Raw genomic sequence first — 19,841 nt, 5'->3', positions numbered from 1 at the left:
TGCTTGGTCCTGTCAACATTTTTTATTTTAGCCATTCTGATAGATGTGCAGTGGTATCTTGTGGTAATTTTAATTTGCATTTCCTTAATGGCTAATGACATTGAATATGTTTTCATGTGCTTATTAGTTATACTTTCATTTTCTTTGGTGAAGTATTTTTCAAATCTTTTGCCTATTTTTAATTGCTTTTTAGTTTTGCTTTTTATTTTTGAATATTGAATGTTTTTTGTATATTCCGGATACAACTCTTTTTGCCAGATGTGATTTGCAAATATTTTCCCTCAGTCTTTGAATTGTCTTTTCATTATCTTAACAGTATCTTTTATGGAGTGAAAAGATTTAGTTTTTATAAAATTGAATTTAATGCATTTTTAAAAAATTGATTATGCTTTTGATGTCATATCCAAGGACTCTCCCTAACTCAAGTTTACATAGATTTCTTTCTAAGAGTTTTATACAATTATGCACTACATAACATTTTGGCCAAAGACCATATATATGATGGTACTTATAAGATTATATTACTGTATGTTTACTGTACCTTTTCTATGTTTAGATATGTTTAGATACACAAAAACCATTGTGTTGTAATTACCTACACTATTCAATACAGTAACATTCTATATAGGTTTGTACTCTAGTAACAATAGGCTATACCAATGGCTTTCATGTGTAGTAGGGTATACCATCAGTGCTTTTGTTTGTTTATTTGTTTGTTTTTTGACACAGAGTCTCGCTCTGTCACCCAGGCTGGAGTGCAATGGCGCAGTCTTGGCTCACTGCAAGCTCCGCCTCCCGGGTTCACACCGTTCTCCTGCCTCAGCCTCCCAAGTAGCCAGGATTACAGGTGTCCGCCACCACACCCAGCTAATATTTTGTATTTTTGGTAGAGACGGGGTTTCACCATGTTAGCCAGGATGGTCTCGATCTCCTGACCTCGTGATCCTGCCGGCTCGGCCTCCCAAAGTGCTGGGATTACAGGCATGAGCCACCACACCTGGCCACAATCAGTGTTTGTTTAAGCATACTCTAAGATGTTCACACAGGGATGAAATTTGTCTAATGATGCATTTCTTAGAACATATCCCCATTGTTAAGTGACACGTGATTGTATTTTTATGTTGTACATTTAGATCTGTGATCCGTTTCAGTTATTTTTTGTTTATGTTGTGGTGTAATTCAATGCTGATTATTCCATATGTGGATATCCAGTTGTTCCACCATGATTTGTTATAAAAACTATCCTTTCCATTTTGAAATGCTTTTGCAACTTTGTCAAACATTCACCATAGGGTTCCAGTCCTGGGTAAGAGTGTGTAAACATACGTCTCTTTTTCTCTAACTGAACTCAACCATAAAACCTGGACAAAATTCATGGGCAGCTATTTGGTATATGATATCAGCAGGCAGAGCAGAGAACACCTGAATTCAAAGTACTGTTGAACTGTCTAGAAGTTTGCCATTTTTCCTTTTAGTGCCCCCTGACCTGAAGTCAATGCAATTTGAAACTTGAAAGTAACTACTATAGTTTAGACAGGGAAAAGTCCTCTAGTTCTGGCCCATGATGTGGAAAAGGGAACTCTTAAACTCATAGAGAATGAGGGAGACCTCCCTTCCATTTTTTCCCTTTCCTGAATTCACTCACCCATACCCCAGTCAGTCTGAAGCAGGAACATGGGCAGCAGCAAAATGGCTCACAGCGGGAAGCTGTAAGAACCAAAATCCCAAGGGAAAGGAATATTCTTCTAATCATAGGGGAGCTCTGGTCACAGAGAGCCAAGATAAACCCTGTTGATTTCCTTCTTATCTGTCCTCCCAGCACAAAACATGGCGCAATAGGAAAAGTGTGTAGTTTCTGGCCACTTGATGGAAAAGTAGAGCCCACAAAACCAGAAAGGACCTGAGAGATAATGGAGATAGAAAGGCCTTCCCATCAAATGCTTTATAAACTTCTGGGATCACCCCTGAGCTGCCTGTGTGCTAATCTGATCCTAATTAACATTATCATGCCAGAAAATTTGAGAACTGCGCTCATAGGTAGAACTCTGCTTTGGCCCTGGACTGAACAGTGGGTGACCCTCCTGCTGGACAGACTCAAGAAGCACTTCAAAAGCTTTGGATACATTGTGACCATAGCCTCCAGATGGATAAAGCAAAATATCTCTTTAGAGAATATCAACATTATCTATAGAGTATAAACAAGACCTCAATCCCTTTTAAAGTCAAGGTAGTACACGAGAGATGGATTAAAGGGTACAGCAGAGGCCAGGCGTGGTGGCTCACACCTGTAATCCCAGCACTTTGGGAGGGTAAGGCAGGTGGATCACGAGGTCAGGAGTTCGAGATGAGCCTGGCCAAGATAGTGAAACCCCATCTCTACTAAAAATACAAAAGTTAGCCAGGAGCGATGGCACGTGCCTATAATCCTAGCTACTCAGGAGGCTGAGGCAGAAGAATCGCTTGAACCCAGGAGGTGGAGGTTGCAGTGATCATGCCATTGCACTCCAGCCTGGGCAACAAGAGCAAAACTCCATCTAGAAAAAAAAAAGAAAGAACAGTGGAGAGGGCTCTAATGGAAGTAGTCATTCTTAAGTTTAATTACCAAGTCAAGGACTATCTCTCAATGTTTAGTGCTTTAAGAAAATTTTCATCAGGTAGGTACTAGATCTATTACTTATGCATATGAGAAAAGTGACATTTAATCCCTGCTTCAAATATAAAATAAATTCTAGGAGGAAAGGTAAAAGCAATGAAGCATCTAGAAGGTAATGTAGGAATTAGTCTTCATAACATTAGAATATAGAATGGATTCTTAAACAGGACACATAAAATACTATAACAAAATTAGACTACAAAAAAAAAGAACACTTTTTCTTATCAAAAGACACCATTCACATTATAATGAGTCAAGTCACACAGTGGTATGAAATTTTTGCAAACTGTATCAAAGGCAAAAGCCTTATATTCACACTATGTAACTCATATAAATCAATTAAAAATAGTCTGAAAACTCCTCCAAAAATGACAAGAAACTGACATACACGTCACAAAAGAAGACATCCAAGTGTCCAACAAAATACGCAAGTGCACTCAACTTAATTTTTATCTGGAACTTCAATTAAAACCACAATGTAGTACTACTATATACCTACTACAGTGGCTAAAAAGAAAAAGACAAATGATACCAAGTGTTGGAGAGGATGTGGAGCTATTAATAATTTTAGTACACTCGAAATTGATGCAATGGCTTTGAAAACAAGTAGACATTATATTCTAAAGTTGAATTTACATATACTCTATGGCCCAACAATTCCATGTCATCAAAGCCATGTGAACCATATTTATAGAAGCATGTTTTACATGCCCCAAACTGGGAATAATCAAAATACCCAAAAATAATAGGATGGAAAAATATACTCATATAATGTGGAGCAATGTGGGGAAAAAAATGAATGCCAAAGGATCAAAATAGGTAACACAAACATAGTGTTGAATGATAGAGACAGAAACAAAAAAATAAATATGATAGTATTATATTCGTAAAAAATTTAGGAATAGACAAAACTAAAATATAGCATTAAAAATAATTGTGATGGTTTCTTTTGAGAAGGAGAGATTGAATTAAGTCTGTTTTTTTCAAGCTGGTGGTTTCAAGGGTATATTGTCTTTGTGATCGTTTATTGAGCTATATACTTAGGGTTTCTCTATTGTGTTATACACTAATGATTTAGGAAAGGTTTTCAAAATAATTAAAACTTTTGTCCTAACTATATGGTTTTAAAAGATGTGTCTCAAAACACATTTAATGTAGGAAGAAGCACTGTATACATTGTAGGAAGAAACACTGTATACATTGTCCTTTGTCACTTTTTGTTGCAAGTTTGAAAGCATAAAGTATCATCCAGGTAGGCTACTTGTAATAGGACTTTCCCAGAAAGATTTTCCTTATTAGATATGAGTCTTTCTAATACTCCATCCGATGAGGCTTGAGACTACTCTATTTTCTGTAGAGGTTTAGGAAAAAATTTATGAGTTACTAAAGATGCTCTGTAGACTCAAAATCTGTTACAGAGCTGTGGCAGGGAGGTTAATTTAGGTAGTCTTCTATAAATTTTTCATAAATGATATCTAGTGGATTGTATTCTTTTCCAGCCTTCATTTAACTCCTTCCATGTGGCTGTGTAGCAAACCATCCAATTTGAATGGGATTTATCTCTCACCAGCTTCATGGTTGTCCCAATGCCATTTATTGCATTGTCAGTGTTTGGTAAGGATTGGGTATGTATAATAGTGTATTATATAAACCCTGTAACTGCTGCAATCATTTTTGCTCCTAAGAGTTAAACAAGCCTGAAAATAAAGTTGATGTGTAGTGTTATGCATAGTCCAGAGAATCATAAGAAAATGTAGCTAGGACCCTGATCAGACCAAACCTGGAACTTTTCTTCCTTTGGACTTTGGGAAGTGTCTTAGTCTGCTTGGGCTGCCATAACAAAATAACACAGACTAAGTGGGTTAAACAATAGAAATGTATTATCTCCCAGTTCTGGAGGGTAGACAGTTCAAGATCAGGATGCCAATTATTGGTCTCTGGTAAAACCTCTCTTCCTGGCTCTGCAAATGCCTGCCTTCACACTGTGTACGCACATGGCCTTTCCTCCATGCATGCAGGAAGAGAGAGAGAGTATGCAAGTTCTTTGGTGCCTCTCCTTTAAGGACATTAATTGTGTCAGATCAGGATCCCATGTTTATTAACTTCATTTAAACCTAAATATGTCCTAAAGGCCCTGTCTCCAAATACAGCCACACTGGGGGTTAGGGCTTCAACATATGAATTTGAGAACACAATTCAGTTCATACTAGAGAATGTAAACTTCATGTAGATCTCTTCTTTGTACCAGTTTGAGTTAGGTTTTCTGTTACGTGCATTTGAAATAATCTTAACTGATAGTGCTCCTAAGGTTCAGTAACTCTTGCTTAACAACCCTCAGAAGTTTGTACCAATTTTTTCTATGAGTGTATTATTTACCACATTCAACCACTGGGCTTTTTTGATTTTTCATCTTTTATCAAACTGATGACTTGAACATATAAGCAATTTTTTTCTTGTTAATATTCATAGCTTTTATTGCATTTTAAGTTAGAAGTGTATTCTGTTAATATTTTAGTCAGTAAGAAAAAATCCATTAAATGTTGTGAAGGTATAAAATTTAAAGATGTTTTGTGGAATAACAGGTATTAAGAGGTAAATTTCTTCATTTTCTAACTTTTTCAGTGAAATAAAATAATATATCCAAACCATCTTTTAAAATATGTACTCAAGACTTGACATTTATGATCAGTTAACCTCAAATTGCTATAAAATAGTGACAATATTATCTCTTTTTGCAATTGGCCAACTAGATTACCACCAGAGGGTATTTATTTGTCACTAGCAACCTGCATTACAATGTAACCTTACAGCATACTATGTTACTTATATTGAATTCTTGTAATTTTACCTAAATGAGATTACCTAATAAGTTCCATGTTCTATTACATTAACAATTAACAATCCTTTTTCTTTACATTAACAATGTAATTGTTTTACATTAATAATCCTTTCAAAATGACCATTTTATGAATAATACAATCAAATCTTTGAAATATCTCTCCCTAAGTTTTTATGCTTCCCTTTTTTATTACTGTAGCTGATGTACTTTCTTTTTAATGTTTGTTTTCTTTCTTCCTTTCTTCCTTCCTTCCTTCCTTCCTTCCTTCCTTCCTTCCTTCCTTCCTTCCTTCCTTCTCTCTCTCTCTCTCCTCCTTCCTTCCTTCCTTCCTTCTTTCCCTCTTTCCCTCTTTCCCTCTTTCCCTCTTCCCCTCTTCCCCTCTTCCTTCCTTCCTTCCTTTCTTTGTTTCTTTGTTTCTTTCTTTCTTTCTTTCTTTCCTTTTTACTCCCTATTTCCTTTGGGTGGATTGTACTAAAGGGTGTTGAACCTTTCAGATCTTTTGATATTATTATCATACAGCATTTTTTTTTTAAAAGAAAGCCCAGTTATCCCACCAATATCTATATCATGGAATGTAAAAGCTTTTGCATAATATAATAAAAAAAGAAGACCTGAAAGAAAGCAGTAAATACTTATTTTTTTCTGACAAATTTGCCACAATACCAAATTAAAAGATACTAATGTTCAATGTTACCCATTAAACCCTTTGATTTAAGAGATAGAGAAAAGCTAACTAGGATACACAAACCTACAAATCTGTCACTTAACATAATAAAAGTTTGCAATGCTTCTCTGTCCCATCAATCATAGTAGAAGGCAAAGGGGGGACAGGCTTGTCACATGGCGAAAGCAGGAACAAGCAAGAGAGTTAGGGGAGGAGAAGTGCCACACATTTTTAAATGACCAGATCTTAGGAGAATTCACTCACTATTGTGAAGTCAGCATCAAGCCATGAATGATCTGTTCCCCTGACCCAAATACCAGGCCCCACCTCCAACACTGGTGATTACCTTTCAACCTGAGATTTGAGTCGGGACAAATATCCAAACTATATCAGAAGGGATAGCATGGAATACAGGACTCTACTTCACATGGTCATTCAAGAAATTCAGATGATGGAAATTCTGTCATTCTTCAGGAGTCCAAGATTGTCAATAAAGACGGAGACTCTCTAATCACCAAAGGAAGAATGTGACTTTTTAACTATTCTGAATAAATATGACAAATATTTATTGTTTGTTTGTTTGCTTGTTTGTTTTGCTTTTTAACAAAGCAAGTGTTCTTAATAAACTGGGTTTTGTTTGTATGTATATTTTTTAAGAGAACTGTCACTTTTGTTTGCAATGTAATTTATTAGAAATCAAGAACATTGATAAAGTATTACCCTATATAAGGATAATAATGCCAAATGAGACATTCAGTATTAGAAAAAATGATGTTATTCAAATCAATTAAAAAACCAATTTCGTGAGGCTTTGGCAGGAGAATGGCATGAACCCAGGAGGCGGAGCTTGCACTGGGCTGAGATTGCGCCACTGCACTCCAGCCTGGGCGACAGAGCGAGACTCTGTCTCAAAAAAATAAAATAAAATAAAAATTTCATTTATTTAGCAAAAATGTATTGACAACTATTATATGCCAAGTAGTAAGATATATTTTACAGGATTTTTGATATTTATTGGAAATTATGAGAATATTATTTTAAAAGTATTTTCTTACACTGTTTATTGATTTTAGCAGCCAAGTTTTTACATCATGTTAGCTCTTTTACTGCTAACCTAATAGGAATTAGCATAGAAAGCATCTGATAGGAACCCTTAAAGTATATAACTCCTTGTTTCAACAAAGTGAAATTATGAAAGTTGTATATTTTATGCTGTCCTTGTACATCATTACAAAAATGATATTCACTTGAGTCATAAAGTTTAGATAAGAAAGAATTTAAGCTCCTCATGAGAAATTCAACTAGTATTCCCGTCTCAAACTGAATCTTTGTTATGTAATTCTTAAGGAAGAGGAATGTTGTGAATTGTTAATCAAATAAAAATACATTTTGGTATTTAAGTTTGGTTTACTGAATATAAGTAACTTTTCTATATATACTATTTTTACTACAACAGATATTCTGAAAGAAACAGTTGACAGGATCTGGTATCTGGGTGTAAGGGATGATATAATTGAAATGTAAATTGTTTTTAACATTTTAGCTGGAAAGTAATGGTGAAACAGAGAAGTGAGGGCAAAGGGAACAACTTGCAATTTAATACTTTGAACCCTAGAGGATTTACTTCAACTCTCTGTGATTTAGCTTTCCCATGTTTTCAATGACCACATGACAGTATACATGATCTGTCATCTGTAATTATAGGAATTAAAGAGATAATTCATGTAAAACACTCAGCATAGTGCTTGGTACATATTACCCAATAGATGTTAGTTGCTTTTCTAATCATGAACATTATTAATGGTTAAGCTTGAACATGGTAGGTTTGAGGTGATATTAATATTTTTATTATAATTCTTAAGGGTATCATGGTCTGACTGAGATTCAGATAAATGAACCCTCAGACCATATCTACAGTGTCCATTCTCAGTACCACATCTTAAGAGTTACACTGGCTGGGCGCGGTGGGTCACGCCTGTAATCTCAGCACTTTGGGAGGCCGAGGCAGGCAGTTCATGAGGTCAGGAGATGGAGACCATCCTGGCCAACATGGTGAAACCCTATCTCTACTAAAAATACAAAACAAATTAGCCGGTCGTGGTGGCGCGCATCTGTAGTCCCAGCTACTCAGGAGGCTGAGGCAGGAGAATTGCTTGAACCCGGGAGTTGAGCTGAGATCACGCCACTGCACTCCAGCCTGGGCGACAGAGTGAGATTCTGTCTCAAAAAAAAAAGAAAAAGTTACACTATTAATCTGGGTATAACAACAGAATTATAACCTCTATGATGATAATTCAGACTAGAGAAGAGTTCCTCAACCTTGGCAATGTTGGCATTCTGGGCTGGGAAAATGCTGTTGGAAAGGCAACCTATATATTGTATGATATTTACGTAGCCTCCCACTAGATGCCTGTCAAGTGGTGAAACCCAGAAATGTCTCTGGACACTGCCAGATATCGCCTGGAGAACAAAGACATTCCTTGTTGAGAGACACCGGACTTGAGGCAATCCTCCATACAAAAAAACCTGTCTATTCTTTAAATATATAAAGAAGTTTTAGCATACAGTGGGCTGATTTTGTTTAACCTAGAAGGCAGACACAGCACTGATTGATAGAAGTTAGAATATTGGCCAGGCATGGTGGCTCATGCCTGTAATTTCAGCACTTTGGGAGGCCAAGGCCAGCAGATCAGCTGAGGTCAGGAGTTCGAGGCCAGCGTGGCCAACGTGGTGAAACCCCGTCTCTACTAAAAATAAAAAAAATTAGCCAGGGTGGTGGCCTATGCCTGTAATCCTAGCTACTCAGGAGGCTGAGGTGGGAGAATTGCTGGAATCCGGGAGCAGAGAGGTTCAGAGGTTGCAGTGAGCCAAGATTGTGCCACTACACTTCAGCCTGGGTGACAGAGTGAGACTTCATCTCAAAAAAGAAAAAAAAGAATATTTCCAAAATTTGAATTACCTAGAAATAGAATGCACTAAGTTGTGAGTCAGCAACTTCTCAACTTCTCAGCTACAATGAGTATTTAATTAGGTGCTGGATCACTATCAGAGCTGTACTGGGAAATTCCTTCCTGGGAGGGACTTGGAACTAAGAAATCTTTTATATCCCTTTCAAGGGTAAGATGCTCTCATTTTGACAGATGTAAAGATGCAGATTTGGAAAACATTTCAATTGAGGTCATAGTTGAAATCATGAAAATAACTGCGCTTTCTCTTTGAGGGCAAGAGAAAAGAAGAGCACAATTGCATGAAGTGAATTTTAAGGAATGTCCATAATTTAAAAGAGGGAATTTGGAATGTAACCTATATTCATTGAACCTATATTGAGTTAGGAAGTATTGAGCAAAATGAAAGAAAGTATTCAGGAGAGAGTTTTAAAGAATGAATGATTAGTGTTGTCAGTTGAGAAGTTAAAGTCTGATAGTAGAGAAAACACCAGTTTATATAATTTCTAGAAAATCATGGTGACTTTCTGTTGAAAACAAATTCTGAGAAAAGTGTCCCCTAAAATGTTGAATATTACATAAAGGGTACCTATGTTAAAATCACTTCTATGGTTGAAAAGGTTAGTATCAATGACTTTTAAAAAAATAGATTTCCTTTGATTCTGCAGGCGGGATTAGAGAACGGATATTGAAACAGAATGATTATGAGATAGTGGGCACACTCAGAGCTGCCAGCATATGGAAAGAAAAAAACTTTGAGGCTTAAGTAGCTGGATTTGTATTTTGGTAGTACGACTTACTCCATGTGTGACTATAAGCAATGAACTTCAAAATCTCTGAGGATTGGATTCCTCTTTTCTCAAATAAGAATAATACATGCTATCTTGAAGGATTTCTAAGACTAAATCCAATCATCATTGTGATGTATCCAGCACAGCATCTGGAATGTGTGCAGCACTCAATGGATAGATGTTAAAATCGACGTTGTTATCATTGTCACTGAAGGATGTTCTAAGGTCTTCTGCTTCAATTGAGGCATAGGCAAGGGGAAAAAATATATTGAAGACTTGACAAGAGTGGAAAGTGTCAAAAATTGCCACTGCTTATGAGTGACTCAAGTGATGAACACAGTGATTATCAATTAAGGATGAGTACCAGGTTTTTCTTGTGGTGTCCAGTAACCAGTGAATCTGTAATGGCCCAGTTCTGTTCACTTCTGGGTCTTCTCATAGCATAGTCTGTGACCACAGAGCAAATAAGGGGAAAATAAACAGTGATACAGGGTTGCAATTGATTAATGAGATTCATGTAAATCTCTGTCATTTTGAGATTTGTCAGGCTTGAATTATTTCTAACAAAGTACCCTGCATTATCATAGTTTATTGCATATAATACCTAATATATTAGACCACATGTATGAACATTGTAACTGACTTATTTCTTAATGTAAACATTAGCATATGCCAGGGTTTCTCAGCCTCGGTACTACTCATATTTCGTATTGCTGATCCTTTGCTGCTGGGGACAGTCTTCAGCGTTGTAGAATTCTTGCAACACCCCTGCACTCCTCTCCCAATTCTGACAAACAAAAATGGCTGCAGATATTGCCAAATGATCCCTAGGGGGAGGGAGCAAAATAATCTTTGCTTGGGAACCACTGGAATATGTTCATATATAAAATAGTGATAAAAATAATGTAAATGTACGTGTGTGACATTTGGTTTTATAAAATTTCCATATTTTATGACTCATAGCAATTCTAAATAGATTTTGGTTGTGACTTCTGTTGCTTCATAAGATCAATGGAATTATAAATTTACATTCCCTCTGACAGAGAAAATTCTAAATATTGACCATAATCTATAGCAAGAAATATAAATATTTTTTCTACCTGTGTACATTTTTATTTTATTTGAGAGAACATTTTAAACATTGGAAATTTATCCTACTTTTGATTGTTTACCTAGACAAAGTAATTACTTATATATATTTTTGAGTCTTTCATGTACTATTTTTTTCATTACATAGTTCAAATAAGTTTTGAGCAAAAATTATTTGTGTTTTATTCTCCAGTTGTTTCCTGTCCTTATTGCTGGTGGCTGCTGTGGTATGGAAGATCAAACAAACTTGTTGGGCTTCTCGACGGAGAGAGGTATCAGTAATATTATTTAATCTTTTGTTTAAAGATTTAAGCAAATAAATGAATCTCTATTGTCTGTTAATTAACATGCTGTCTTGGAATACAGAATTTCAAATCATTTTTACATACTAATATTCAAAAATCACTCTAGTATTTTTTAAGCTGTAGAGCAAACTTTATCACTGTAATTTTAAGTTAGTATTTGTAAAAGCATTGGTGTGTTGCAGTTTCTAAAAATGGTATTGGAATTTATAGTGAATACAATTATTTATTATGTTTAAATGATTTTGTAATATATTTAACTTAGGCATTTAGTTATGCTATAAAGACATAATTTATTTTTCATAAGTGTCTGTTGAAATTTAAAATTCTGAGTGATAAATATTTTTGGTTTTGAAAAAGATTTTATAGCCTAGAAATTTATTATAACATTCTCTTTTTGGGAATCAAATCTTTTCCATTTCTTGATTATCTAATAATCCAACTATGTTTAAAGAGCACATCCATTGGATAAATTTCTGTATTAGAATTAATTATTTTTCTTATAATCCTAAAATTGATGAAAACAATAATATTCTTACAAAATAACAACTGATTATGTAAATTGTGTATATTCGTTAATTGAAAGGAACGAAGAAACAAAGTCATCTGAGGAGCAAAAGTATGCAGTAGATTTATTCTTCTATATCTCATTTATTCAGAAAGCTACTTTCTGTTTTTATCAGTGTTCTTTTATTATACTATATTTTATTAGTATTAATCTTAGTATTTTATTTGCTATTGCATTTCTCCATATATTTCTATATGGGTTTTTTTTTTTTTTTGTAACAATATAAAACGACAGTATAATTGCTTACCTTCTTTTTTCCACGTAAAAAAATATAATATTTAAAGATGTAAAAATAATCCAGAGTGTTCTAAGCTATAGAATTAGTAAGTGACATGAGTTCTTCTTAGTCTACTTTTAGGCACCCATCAAAGATCAGTACCTATGTATAATATATTTGTAAACTGGAGTCCCACCCTGCCTTCAAATAAATCATTCATCTTAATACTCTCTGCCTCTCTGATTTTCTGTATATGGCCAGTGCAACATCAGTGAAGGTTTACTTGGAATGACTGCATGTTAAAAATTAATCCAATTGAAAAAGAGCTTATTAAATATAAATATATAAATATTTGGCAAGAAGTCAAATTCTCTGCAGAGGTAAACAACCATCTAGACATGTTAGATGATCTATTACAGTGAAATTATAGATTCAGGAAGGAAAAATCATAATTATAGGCAGGTAGTGTGAAGGCCTTCCTTCCTTAATGGAATAGGGCAAGTGACAATTTATGTCCTTAATCATTAGAAGAGAAGGCTGAATCAATCAGGGATCCTCGGTTCCCATTGCATCATGAGGAGCACTATTTAAATATCTGATCTCTAAACTTTATAAAATGTGTCTATGTAAATATAGCATTGTGAAAATATCGATTTGTAACTCTACTATTAATTGGCAGCTGAATATAAGTAAGTGGTCTAGTTAAATTTCCTTACCTCTTAAAAGAAGGATTTGTACCCTAGAGTTAATTCTCAGTTGTGGTCTAGTCTTTCAAGCCCTATAAATGTCTACATGTAGTAACTAAAGTTTAAAAATGATATTTAATATTTGTTAAAACTAATATGAATAGTTTAGCTATAAAACTTTCATACTTCTCAAAATGACAAATTGATTTTGGCTACTATTGTATTATCTCAGTGTAGTAATGCTGTTTATTACATACTAAACAGGTGCTCTGGCAAGCTGATACTACTTTAATTTTTAAAATATTAATATAAATTTATCTTTTGGAAGTCAGAATCGTTCAATATATGTGGTAGATGTGGAAAGGATAAAAGAGAAATAGTAGAGGGGAGCTAGATTAGGATCACTTTCCAGTTTATATCTGTATTATTAATATTACTGTGTCCTCTGGAAATTCCTTTAATATAATGCCCTTCTTTCCAAAACTGATCCAGGAGGTGCTTCTTTCTATTAAAGTGTATAATGGTGTTTGCATTTAATTTGCTACCGCTTCCGAAAAAGAAAACGTATCTTGAGAGTTTTTGTTATGCTATAGCATTACATGTAAAAAAATAGTGTGAGGAATTTTCTCAAATATAGTTTTAATAAATTCCTTTAAATGTAAAATCCTAAATATTTTAGAAACTATTCATATATTGATGTCCAAAGTAAAGATGACATTGACTTTGATGAGTATTAGAGAGCTGCTGTTAGCTAGTAATGTTTATATTACAGTCATCCCCCCTTATCCATAGTTTTAGTTACTCACAGACAATTGGAGTCCAAAAACATTAAAATACTTTGAGAGAAAGAAATGTTGGGGGGAGGTGGGAAGTGACAGGGAGAGAGACCACATTTACATAAATTTTAGTACAGCATATTATTATAATTGTTCTATTTCATTGTTATTGTGGTTAATCTCTTGCTGTACCTAATTTATAAATGAAAATTTATCATTGGTATGAATGTATATGGAAAAACATAGTCTGTATAGGGCTTAGTAGTATCTACAGTTTTAGGCATCCCCTGGGTGTGTTGAAACATATTTAGGGGGAACTACTATGTTAAGAAATTGTTTTTCATTTTGCTCTTAAGAGACCTGAAGATTTTTAACCACAGTAGTTGTAGTTATGTGATAATTCCATTTATAGACTTCATGTGAGTGGAGGTAAAAATATGTTTATGTCTAATCCTCTCTTTATTCAGTTTTAAATATTAGATTAACTGTAGTATTTCCAAAAGGAAAATAACCCGCTATTATTTCTTTATGTGAATGTTACTGTCTCTTCAAAACATTGAAGAGATCAATTATTGTAAAGCTCAGAGGACACCTTTGATTAGTAAAATGACAGTTTATGTGTTACAGTAAATGAAAGTTACTTAAAGGATTCTTTCTTTTTAGAATTTATTTGGTTTTATTACAGCAGTTGTACTAGTTGCGTTTCCAAATGTAATGAAAGTTTAAAATGAAAATAATCTTGGGAAATGTTTTAACATATTGTGTTCATTCAACTAGGTGTGTTACTTTTTTAACTAAAGTTTTGTTTTCTCATAAACACAGATATACTTATTGTGGCATAATTTTAAATTCAGAGGACAGTCATGTTATGACTTTGTATAACACCCTTGAGAATTCAGGGGCTCTTAAACACACATTAAAAAAAATGAAACTACAAAAGGCTTCAATTTTGATATGACCCCTTCATACACTAACCCCAAACAAATTTCTATGGCAACCCTGTTAAAAAGATGAAAACTTTCTTTTGGGATGCGCTAATGAATGGAAACAATAAGTGTATATTGATAAGTGGAAATCTTATAATACATTAGAAAGATGAATTCATTTATATAGCTTGTCTTTTTTACAGAGGTGTTAAAAACATTTAGCTTCACTGGCACATTCAGTTATAGTCATCACATTATTAAAATATTTGTCAGGAGCAAGTATATATTAAAAGGAGTCTATTGAACCTTTTTTATGCTTGATAATCTTCATTCTTAATCTCAAATTTGAATTTTAATAGGTATCATAAGGCGTAAAGATATTTAGTTGTTCACTGCAATGAAGAGATTTGATCATATATTTGACTATGATGTGTGCAAATATGATGCATATTTTAATAGTTACAAGAAGCTAATTTTTTCCATTTTGAGTTGTTTAAATATAGCATGTCTCAGTGAAACTTTAACTGCAAAATCTGTAGAATAAAAGATCCATAGGCAAAGGAAGGGTTATTTTTACATTAACTTCATATTACTAGTGAGTCTGAGTATTTGAATGATCACTACATTTCATGTGATAGCAATTTTTTCCTTTTTAATTCTTGTAAATTTACAGTTTTTCTAAAGTTTAAAAATATTTTAATGTAGAACTTTACCACACGCCTTGTTTTTTTTTTTTTTTTTTCTCTGATACAGAGTCTTGCTCTGTCTCCCAGGCTCCAGCCTGCATGCAGTGGTGCAGTCTTGGCTCACTGCAAGCTTCACCTCCCGGGTTCACACCATTCTCCTGCCTCAGCCTCCAGAGTAGCTGGGACTACAGGTGCCTGCCATCACGCCCAGTTAATTTTTTTTTTTTTTTTTTTTTTTTTTTGAGACAGAGTCTCGCTCTGTCGCCCAGGCTGGAGTGCAGTGGCCAGATCTCAGCTCACTGCAAGCTCCACCCCCCGGGTTTACGCCATTCTCCTGCCTCAGCCTCCCGAGTAGCTGGGACTACAGGCGCCCGCCACCTCGCCCGGCTAGTTTTTTGTATTTTTTAGTAGAGACGGGGTTTCACCGTGTTAGCCAGAATGATCTCGATCTCCTGACCTCGTGATCCACCTGCCTTGGCCTCCCAAAGTGCTGGTATTACAGGCGTGAGCCACCGCGCCCGGCGACCACACTACTTTTTACTATTTCTCACATATTAGACTTCTCTTTTGCTTCAAAATCAATACAGGAAAATTTGGAGGATAAGACATGTCCAATGAGGGATTGAATTTATGTTCATAATACCCTATCTCTCTGCACAGTTTGTAATCATGAAGCATAAACCTAGATTTGTATTTTTTATTATCACCCTTAAATTTGAGTTAAAAATAATAAACCAATATCCACAAGTAGAGTTTTAGTAGCTTTGAGTAACAAACTAGTTTTCCAGAGGCAAATACGTTAGTTCTTTCCTTCTATACCTGTTTTATTGTTCCAAAACCAGACATAAGTAATAATATTAAACTATACTTTAATAATGACATTCTATGGGTATATAAACCAATTAGTTATAAAATATTCTCTGACGTGGGAAATAGTGATAAATAGACTCTCATCTAAGTAATATTAATGCAATGTAGCCGTGTTTTACAAATTGAACTACTCTTTTCTCCTGAGACACTAAATATATTTACACAAAGAGGACTGGGCACAGAATAAAAACATTAAGGAAACAGTGAAAGTGTTATCTTAGGTGGATAAATTCAAATTAACTGATTAGGTACTGCCTACAACCTTTTGTAGAATTTCATAGCACTTCAAAGCTCTGTATTTTGTAAATGTTTAAACATTTTAAAATATAGATAAAGCTTTCTATTAAACACATATTTTTTAAAACTCATTAGTAAATATTTCGCTCAAATAAATGTCTTTGCAGTTAATGGCCGCAATGTCAACTTACTGTTGCTTGTCATGTGCTTTTTATTGAATTGCAAACTAAAATGATTATTATTGTATTAATTTTCTTCCTTTATCCTGTGAGACTAGAAATTACAGGTCTTCAGCATGCCTATTGCATTATCATACTTTGAAAATTTTCACATAAATTTACTTTAAAATAACTTGAATTGAGAAGTGAAATATGTATGGGGTTGAGATTTGAAAAATAACTGATATATGCCTTTTAAACCTGTTTCCAAAGACCTTATGGTAAATATAGTGCTTCCATTTTGCTCTGTTCAACAAGGGTATATCAGTTTCTTGCTATATTATAGCAAATTGATAAATACTGAGGATATAAAGAAAAAGACATTGACCCCGTTATTGGGGAATTTGTAGTTTTAAAACATTTCAGTGAGGCAGACAGACACACACACATACACACACAAAGTTCTTAGGGGAGCACCTGGATTTACTTTATTGTGATGTCATGCATAGGGAGATAGAATATATTGAAAAGTTTTCTGGAAATCAGATTAGTAATGGAAGTAAATGTGAACTGTTTCATAATTATACACAGGATTAATTTTTTAAAAAACCCTAAACCAAAAAACTCTGGGCACTGTTTTTACTATATGTACAATATAACAAATTTGTCTCAAGTCACTTTTTATTATATGCTATTATCTTTATATTTAGACCCAGTCACGTAGACTAAAACATTATATTGATTTATTCTAAAAAATGTAGTCTCACTAACCACAACATCTTATCTGTCTTATATACTCAAACGAATGTATATCTTGATATATGTGTCTGATGTTTATGTGTATATATGTGTTTTTATGCTAAAAAGTTCATTTTTTATCTAAAATTCAAACTTAACCAAGTGTTCTGTATTTTTATTTGCTCAATCTGGCAACCTTATTTTCAACACAAATGCTCACCCTGGAACTCAGGGGTGGATTCAACCTCATAAAATCCACAGGAACTCAGAGAGAAGTAAAAAGGAATAATTCTCTAAAGTAGAATCTTGATTTGTTTTCAAAATAAGGGGGAGTTATACTGGGCAAGCAAAAATAAAAGATGTTTACTCAATATATTATCTATCAAAATTAAAAACTCTTTGGCTCACTAGTTAGATTTCTGAAAATAGATCTTAAAGATATATACCTGCCTACCTCATATATATATATATCTTTATATAGATATATATCTATAAATGAGTATGCCTCAAAGTATACTCATTTATAGATACTTACAGAGAGATTTTTGTATATCAAAACTATTTCATGTCACTCAAAAAGATTCTAGAAAGAAGTTCTGTGTTCTTATTAGGTAACTGAAAAAAAGAATGAGACATATTTGTGTTAATATTAAATTAGTTTATTCCTCCCTTCAACAAATATTTATTGAACAACTATTGTTGTTTCAAGCATATTTTTAGCCAAGTACAGCAATGAACAAGCCAAATAAAATCCTAGCCCTCAAAAATGTTTACAGATCTGAAAATCTATATTATTAACTGGAAAATACATAACATAGTTTTTTTGATGTTTCTATTTGTATCAATCACACATGCACAAGCATAACGTGCATGGAAATTATGGGTCTGTTGGTATTGGATAAAGAAGAATGACTATGTTATTTGATAACTATAATGCAAACAAATAGTCAAATAATGGACAAGTTGAGAGAATATGACCTAACATTTTAAGTTAGGCACTTAATAAAAATAGTATTTAATTTTCACACTAAAAATATGTATATTTGCCCTTTACCTATATAAGGAATTTGAGGAGACTAGAGTGCAGTGCTCAAAGCTTACAACTAGTAAAAGAAGAAGCTGTAACTTAAAACCAAGTCTGTCAGACTGAACCATACAGAGAACTTTACAGATAGCCTGAGTTTGAACAAGTTGGTTTCATAATGGACCACTTATAATGTAACTTATGCATCCGTTTGTTGTACAGGAAATATGTTGTATTTCATCTAATATTATGACACAATCATTATTTGATGTACCAGTTACAAAGAAAACATGACACTTATTCAACTATTGCATAATGTTCACTTCCCACTGAGAATATTTATTTTCTACATATTGAAAGAGCTCTTATATAATTATTTAGATATAGTTTTGTTATGTCATTCATATTTATGCAGAGAGGAAAATAAAAGCAAAATAAATTGGGTAAAGTTTTGCTACGACTTATTCACCTTCATAGTCCAAGTTTTTAAAAATCACTTTTTGAGTTAAGCTAAATATATTGTATGTTTCACATAGTATCATTGACTACAATAATCAAGTTTACATCTGTGCAGGCAATGAGAAGTACATCACAACTGTCATCTGGCCAGCAGTGATTATACAATGTCATTGATTTTAAAACACATTAGAGTTTAGAGATATTAAAATGTGAAATAGTGTTTCTTAGAATCAATCAAATATGGTAGAACCTTCTTTATAATGTGTTTAAGACTGAGCAAATTAATGCATAACCCCACTGCATTTTACCTAACAGACTTCAATAAATGTTAGCTGTTACTGATATATCATACAAAGAATGATCAGCATTATACATTAATATTACTAACAACAACTACTGTGTATCTTGGACTCCTCCTCCATTTCTACTGTAATGCAATGGTTCTCAATCTAGTAGATCCTTGAGAATCACCTGTGGATCTTTAAAACGTGTGTGTGTGTGTGTGTGTGTGTGTGTGTGTGTGTGTGTGTGTATTTGCATGCCATTCTACTGTTCCATCCCCATCAGCTATACAAAATCAGAATTTCTATGAGTGAGGCTCAGCCAAGTGTGTTTATTTTTAAAACCCTCAAATGTTCTAATATGCACCACTGGCCTAGAAACACTGCCTTACCTTCTGCTCTGACAGACCTGGGAAACTATTGAAGGGTTTCCAACAAACTTGTAAAGATATCTAAGTTAAAAGGATCTGATTTTAAGCTGATCACTGTGCCTCTGTGGTTAGTCCAAGTAACATTGGTTTAGGGAGAGGAGTTTAATTTTTAATGTTAAGTTTGGTATATCTACTAGACATCTAATTAGATCTATCGAGGAGGCAGGAGTTGCATCTGGCATGAGGAAACAGAGCTGAGTAGGAAGTTAAATTTGGGAATCTCAGCATGTAGATGGCATTTGAAACCCTGGGACTAGATAAATTTACACAGAGAGGAGGATTAAGCCCTGAGGCATTCAAATTTAAGAAGTCAGAGAGAAGACAAGCAACCAGCATGAATACTGGAAAGCAGCTACCAGTGAAGGTGGAGAAAAACCCTGAGCTTCTGGAAGCCAAGGAAACACTGTATAAAAAGGAACAGAGTTATCAGTTGTCCAAAAACTTCTGGTGGTTCAAGTGAAATAACTGAAAATTGACCATTGTATTTAGCCACTTAGAAAT

General features: G+C 34.1%; 1 protein-coding gene across 1 annotated transcript in view; it reads left to right on the top strand.

Annotated features, from left to right (window-relative positions):
• Positions 1–19,841, top strand: part of ATRNL1 (attractin like 1) — an 852,984-nt gene that overhangs the window by 442,029 nt on the left and 391,114 nt on the right. Inside the window, exon 26 of the mRNA XM_033181738.1 lies at positions 11,175–11,253. Coding sequence (XP_033037629.1) covers positions 11,175–11,253 — 79 coding nt within the window. The remainder of the gene's footprint in view (positions 1–11,174; positions 11,254–19,841) is intronic.

This window comes from Trachypithecus francoisi, unplaced genomic scaffold (assembly GCF_009764315.1).
Source record: "Trachypithecus francoisi isolate TF-2019V2 unplaced genomic scaffold, Tfra_2.0 Contig01579, whole genome shotgun sequence".
In the NCBI taxonomy this organism is placed as follows: Eukaryota; Metazoa; Chordata; class Mammalia; order Primates; family Cercopithecidae; genus Trachypithecus; species Trachypithecus francoisi.
This window is presented reverse-complemented; position numbering and strand designations above follow the sequence as displayed.